General features: G+C 39.5%; 1 protein-coding gene across 1 annotated transcript; it reads left to right on the plus strand.

Annotated features, from left to right (window-relative positions):
• Window positions 1–1,752: 1,752 nt before the first annotated feature.
• On the plus strand, window positions 1,753–4,072 carry SYPL1 (synaptophysin-like 1; the record flags this gene model as incomplete). The annotated part of the gene is made up of 3 exons (XM_015415049.1): window positions 1,753–1,957; window positions 2,657–2,845; window positions 3,944–4,072. Coding segments are annotated over 3 exons (523 nt in total), but the record flags the coding sequence as incomplete, so codon positions are not given.
• Window positions 4,073–6,368: the final 2,296 nt, after the last annotated feature.

Genomic DNA, 6,368 nt, shown 5'->3' on the forward strand with positions numbered 1-6,368 from the left:
AAACATAAGCTCATATCGTTACAACACAACAAATCCTCAGTAATATGATGTAGCTGGTATACGTGTTCTTCTGCTTTCCCTCCCACTCTTTACATAGGTAGGAAGAAGTATGGTGCAGCTGGTTACATGTGTTCCTCTGCTCTTTCCCTCTCACTCTTTACACAGGTATGGATGTAAGGAAATTACACCAAAGAGGACAAATTCTGCCTGTGAAACCCTGTTTCTTCAATGGAATATTATGCAGATTAACCTAGCATAAATTCCTCTCTAATCTACACAGGCCTGGCCATTGGTACTGCTTTATTGTGAACAAAATGACATTGTGGTGCAGGGCATGAGATGGTGTGGGCAGGGAAATATTCTGGCTCCTCCAGAATGTCTGAGAAACAGGTACAGAGCAGATTGGGGTGGGGTGGGGAGCTGTTTCTGCTCTCTGGTACCTGTTGGGATTTCATTTAAATTTGGATTCCATGTAGATCTGAGCACAAGGAACAGTATATGGAGGGAACTGCGTAGTAAGAACCACAGTTTTCAAAGAAATACCCTTTTGCTTGTGGGTTAAACAAAAGCAGTAAGAGCTTCAGCGTTTGTAGTTGAAAATCTATTACAAGGAGATTTTTCCTTTGATGTACTGACTGTGCAGAAGAATTCTGGATTTTTATCTCTTCATGTCCTAGAAACACTTAAACCTGTAGGAAGTTGAAAAGAGGCTACCTGTATATAATGAAGTGGTGTGTCTGCTCTGCAACTAAAACAAAGCAAACCTTTGTGATTAGAAGTGGTCTGCAGTGTATACAGCTTTGTTTTATGTCTGACAATCGCTAACTGATTTAAGTGATCTGTAAACCCATTTTGGAAAACAAGCTTTTAAAATAATTTTCAAGTAGCTACTCTAGGCTAGGGCAAGTGTAGTACTATTTCCAAAGGGAATAATTAATGCCACTTGGCATTGCTCAAGGGCAAACCTCAAACCGTGGTACAGTTTCTGTTTATGTCTTCCCCTCAAGGTGCTGCTTTGAGTGCTTTGTACTTGGCACAGCATTCTAAAAGTAAAGTGTGTTTTAATTTTTCTGGTATAGGTTGCTGTTTGGCCCCAGTGGCCCTTGAAACATTTTACAATGAAGCCAAAAGATCAAACATTATTTTAAAAAGCAAATAAACACTATGCAAATAAACACTATCAGTAATCTACAATTTAAAACAGAAGGTTAATTCTCATAAAGACCTCATTACAGACTTTGTGCAACTGCAGTTTCAGTGGCTGAGTGGGTTTCCTAGGCTAGGGAAGGGAATACCACAATAAGGGTGTCACCACCAAAAAAGAGGGTTCGGTTTTGGTAGATATTAAAACTATCTTAAATAACAATGGCATTAACACCCACTTGAGTAACTCCTTGTGTTAAGTTGAGTTGTTTTCACAATCCACCCTTACTGCTTGTTCATGATGTCCACTGAGTCATCAGATTTGCTTTACCAAATAAGTTAAACTGATAACTATCTCTTTCCAACCCTGAGTAAGTTCTAGCTCTTCAGTTCTATAGTTCTGATACTAATTTGGCATTTAATTTGTGTTTCAACATACTTAATTTGACAACACTGCTTACAGTTTCTTTATATAAAATTCCAATAAAATAGAACGTAATCTTCTTTTTCTAAAGAAAAATATAATCCTGGCAGCTCAACTGGGCATTTTTGTGATCTTTAATTACAACAGTTGAAAGGCCCTTTTAAAATCCCTTTTTTATCTTTCAGATTGAATGAAGTTAAATTTACTTCTCCAGATCCAACCCAATGTGGTGGCACTTGGACCGACTTTTACCTTGTAGGCAACTTCTCCACAGCGGCACAGTTCTTTGTAACATGGGCTGTTTTAATATTCTTGTACTGCTCGGCAGCTCTTGTGCTGTACCTTGGTTATATGCACCTGTATCAGAACATTAGTTCAATCCCAATGTTGGTAAGTTGGTAACAGGAATGTGTTTTTCATTTTTAAAAGAGATTTGCTTTTGTACGTGTTTGCAATGAAGTATTCCTCTTCTGGAAACATGCCTGTTCCATAAAGGGCACTTGAGCATTTCAACCTAATTGAATGACTTTCAGGGGTGGATTGGGGGAGCTGCAGAGTTGTGAACTGTGCACCTCAGATTCTGAAAATAATGTATGTTTAGGCAGTGATTACCAGATGGGAAGGAAGCTCTTAGGAGTTGGTGAGGTGCTGGTTGCAAGACTGGGTGAGTTGTAGATCTCTCCAACTTACAGAAATGCTAGTACAGTTATCAGACTGTATTTTAAAAATTCCAAATCCACTAGGTGGTAGCCTATGTACAGATAGCTCATGCAGTTTAACAGCTAGCAATAATTCCAGCAAACTGCATTTTTGTGATTATTGTTTTTTTGTGATGAGTGTTTTTTTACTTTTCACTGTGGCTACAGTCTCTTTTGTACATTACCTTAGGAGTAGGAAAGGGGTGGGATGTATATTCATTTTTTAAGAAATAATTGCAAAAGTTAAACGTATTTAAACAGCATTCATTCACTAGTTCACATTTTATTATGAGTTAATACGGTCTTTTCCTTATTCTTGTATAGTTCTGAAAGAGCTTGGTGGTTGTACTGAACAACTGGTCACCTGATGGCTGTGATTCTGTCATTGCAGGATTATGTCTTCACTCTCTGTGCTACTTTTCTGTGGCTGGTCTGCACTGCTGCCTGGGCAAAGGCCCTTGCGGATATCAAAGTGTCAACTGGACCACACATTGTGGGAGAAATGTCCACTTGCAAACTATCAGGCTCTTCCTGTGTATTTGTTTCTGTTAGCAGCATGAGAAGTTTGAATGTTTCTGTGGTATGTATGTCAGCTCATTGGTATTCAAGGACAGCTTAGTATTTTACAGATTGACTCTTTAAGTTGTGATTAAAAGTAATCACCCTTTGGGCTAGAGGCCCAAATCCACCTCCTTGATAGGTATTCCCTGGCCCCAGTTGATATCATAAGTTATAATACTGGCGGCAAAATTGACAAATAATAGAGCCTAGACTTTGGTTTGAGGAAGTGCTTCCCGGTATCTTATTCGCTCATGCACTGAGCCTACATGAATAACCTTGTACTTACATCCTATAATGCCCGACCAAACAGCACAGAGATCTTCATGTTGCAGTGGAAAATTGATCTCAGTAACTATCATGTTTTGTTTCAGGAGAGTTCAGACTCTTACAGCCCAGGCCTCTCCATGTATCCCATTGAGTTTGGCCTGGCTGCTGAGTAAATATGCACAGGATTGCAGTGTTCAGCTTCAAGTAATTGATCTTGCTTTGTGCCCTTCTGTGCCTACAGTAGGATTGCCGGGTCCATCTTCGTTCCTGGCAGGGGACTTTGAGGGGCATTCCTGGAGGGGCCAAGCCCCGCCCCCAGGAACAATCACTCGCGGCCACCCCTCTTCCCTCTTCCTAACCTTCTGCAAGATTTAAAGGGTCCACCAATCAGGTGGAGGGCCCTTTAAATCTTGCAAGAGGGGAGGAAGAGGGGCGGGTGCTGGCTGCATGCCTGAACTCCAAGTGGCAATGCTGCTTGGAATTCAGGCACGCGGGGCCCGGTCCCCGCTGGCCAGAAGCACTTAAAGGGACCTTTTAAGTGCTTCCGGCCAGCAGGGCCCGCGTGCCTGATCTCCAAGTGGCAGCGCCACTTGGAATTTAGGCACGCGGCCCAAAGCCGCCCCTCTCCCTCCCCTCTGCAAAATTTAAAGGGCCCTCCAGCTGTCAGCTATGGTGGAGATAACAAATTTAAATATTGGCCTATTATATTTTAAGTGAAATGCCACAGTATATAAAAAAGTGTGTGCAGGGTGAAATGTATAAAAGTTTGGAATTGGTCTTTTAAGAGAAGGTTAACCCCTGAAGAGTCAATATGTTTTAATGATGATAGAACTTGTTCTTGTTCCTGCAGGTGTTTGGTTTGGTCAACATTTTTCTGTGGGGAGGAAATGCTTGGTTTGTACATAAAGAGACAAGCCTTCATAAGTCGAATGGTAATTCCCCAAACTCTGGGCTGTATCCACCTGCATCAGGAATCTAAATGGGAGATGTTGCCTCCTAGCAAAACAGCCATCCATTTGAAGACCTCTGTAGTAGTAATTTGTTTTTCATGATTATCAAATATTATGCTCCAGATAGTAAAATTTGCAAATGTTGGAAGATATCTGAATCCAGTGAGCACCCCTGTTTAAATCTAGACAAGGATCTCTTTAGGAAAGCATATCTTTTTCTACTCTTGATGCTGTTTGCTATAATCTTGTTTATATAACTAGTGCTCTTCCAATCTCTTTGCATTTCTGTATTTAAATGTAAATGGAGGTGTTTAAATACAGTTGTTGCACATTCAGATGCTGATGATCAGTACCTCTTTGGTAAACAAGTTGAAAGTTGTGTGGTTACAAAATGTTTCTTCAAGCAGCATATTTGCATTACTGGTTGAAGAGTAATTTAACTGTTGCTGTAGAGGAGGAGAAAGTCTGAGTTCTGGCTTCCTACTCCTAAAATCTGAAGCAAAAAGTTTGGACACTATATATGATATAAGAACTGAGGCAGAACTTTAATGTGTCAGCACAGATAACTTTTGCTGTGCTTCTATTTCTGATTGAGAGTGAACTTAATACAGAAGAACTGTAGATGTTTGCTTGAACAGGATAAAGCCTGATCATGAAAGTACTTGTTAAATGAGCACTGGGAAAAGTCAGATAACCATAAGTGTATGTAACCAAAAATGGCCATTTCCTGCTTACTAAGGAAATGTGTGGAGCATCAATTACTTCAATAAATGCAAATTTTTAGAATCTTGCTTGAAATACTTTGTAAAACACCTTTCCACATAGCTAAGGGTGATGTAAAAAGAGGCAGGCAGGTTGCTTGAATCATTCATGTCTAATTTCTCAGCAGTGTATGGTGCTCCTTTCTGCATTAAACTGTAAACAAAAGAATTTCCTCTGGTAAAGATCTTTGACTGTTGTGCTCCTCTGTAGCTGGGAAAAGATTCTGTAACAAAACTTCTGCAGCTCCTGTTCTGAATAGAATGAATCTTCCCTGTCTAGTAATGTTCATTGTAAACAGGGAACAGGCTCAGAGGGAGATAAGGCAAGGGGTGTGTGTGTTCTTTCTACACCTGGAAAGAAATGTTAGCCACTACAGAGGTAATTCCAGAGGGCTGGATGATCAAATATGTAGAGCTCTGTTATCCCCGGAGGTCATGAACCACAGGTCTAATACCTAACAATAAAATTATCACTGGAAGTGATAAAATCACATACTCACAGAGATGGGGGAGGGGAGCTCCTCTCCAATATCTGCCTTCCCTGCCCGAGAATTTTCAGGCAGCTGTCTAAGATCAGACACACAAAAATGTGACCTTTAAAAAAATTTTTTTTTCACAATGAGTTTGCCTATAGCTTGTTGCTATGGAGTTGTTCAGGACACAGCAGCTCTGCCAGGAGAAAAGCAATCTTATTTTCATCTGGCAACTGTTTTGTGACTGTGTTTTATCAGTCACATTCATGTTCTTACACTGCTTAGGTAATGTTTAAGTGACTCCCTGCCAATTACTAAGGCTGGCCAGGTCTACATATGTACACTGATAGAGTAGATAACTTATGATGCTGGAAGTGAGTTCACAGAAATATAGTGGCAAAAGATTCCTTGTAATTCATGAGAACTGAAACCAGTGACACCTCAATAACCTTGGAACTGGATTAAACTTGCAGTGAGGGCATGACCTTGCCACCTCACATATGGAATGCGATTAGAGATGTGAAGGCCTGGGAAAAAACTGGAAAAATTCGGAAAACCCCCTTTTTTCCTGGTTTTTTCCTGAATCCTTTTTTTTTTCCCCTCCGAAAAATTGAAAAAAGAAAAGAAAAAAATTGATGGAATGTTTTATTTTAACATGATGAATAAAATATTTTAAGAAAAGGTGTTCAAATATTTTCCGAATCATTTCTAAAAAATATGTATGGTATCAGATTAATCTAATTTCTGTGCACTGAGGACAAGCAAGTCCTAGGTTACAAACTGAACTTTGTAATAATTGTTTGGATACACTGTATTTTAATATGCCAGTTGTAATAATTTCATGCCAAGTAAAATTGTCCATAGTCATATTTTATGTTCCTAAAGTAATATAATGACTTTCAATCTGGAAAAGAAAAAAGAAGTGCTAATGTTGCATTTTTTTTCAATTTTTCTGAAAATTTCCGTTTCCACCCAAAAAACCCAGAAAAAAATGGAGTTTTTTTCTGAGCTTCAAAATTTCCAAAAATTTTACATCTCTTGCTGGGGTTGCTGACACTGAAAGATCTCCACCCTCTAGCAGTTACTAGACA

The sequence above is a fragment of the Gekko japonicus genome, unplaced genomic scaffold (assembly GCF_001447785.1).
Source record: "Gekko japonicus isolate JY-2015 unplaced genomic scaffold, Gekko_japonicus_V1.1 scaffold5, whole genome shotgun sequence".
NCBI classification, from domain to species: Eukaryota; Metazoa; Chordata; class Lepidosauria; order Squamata; family Gekkonidae; genus Gekko; species Gekko japonicus.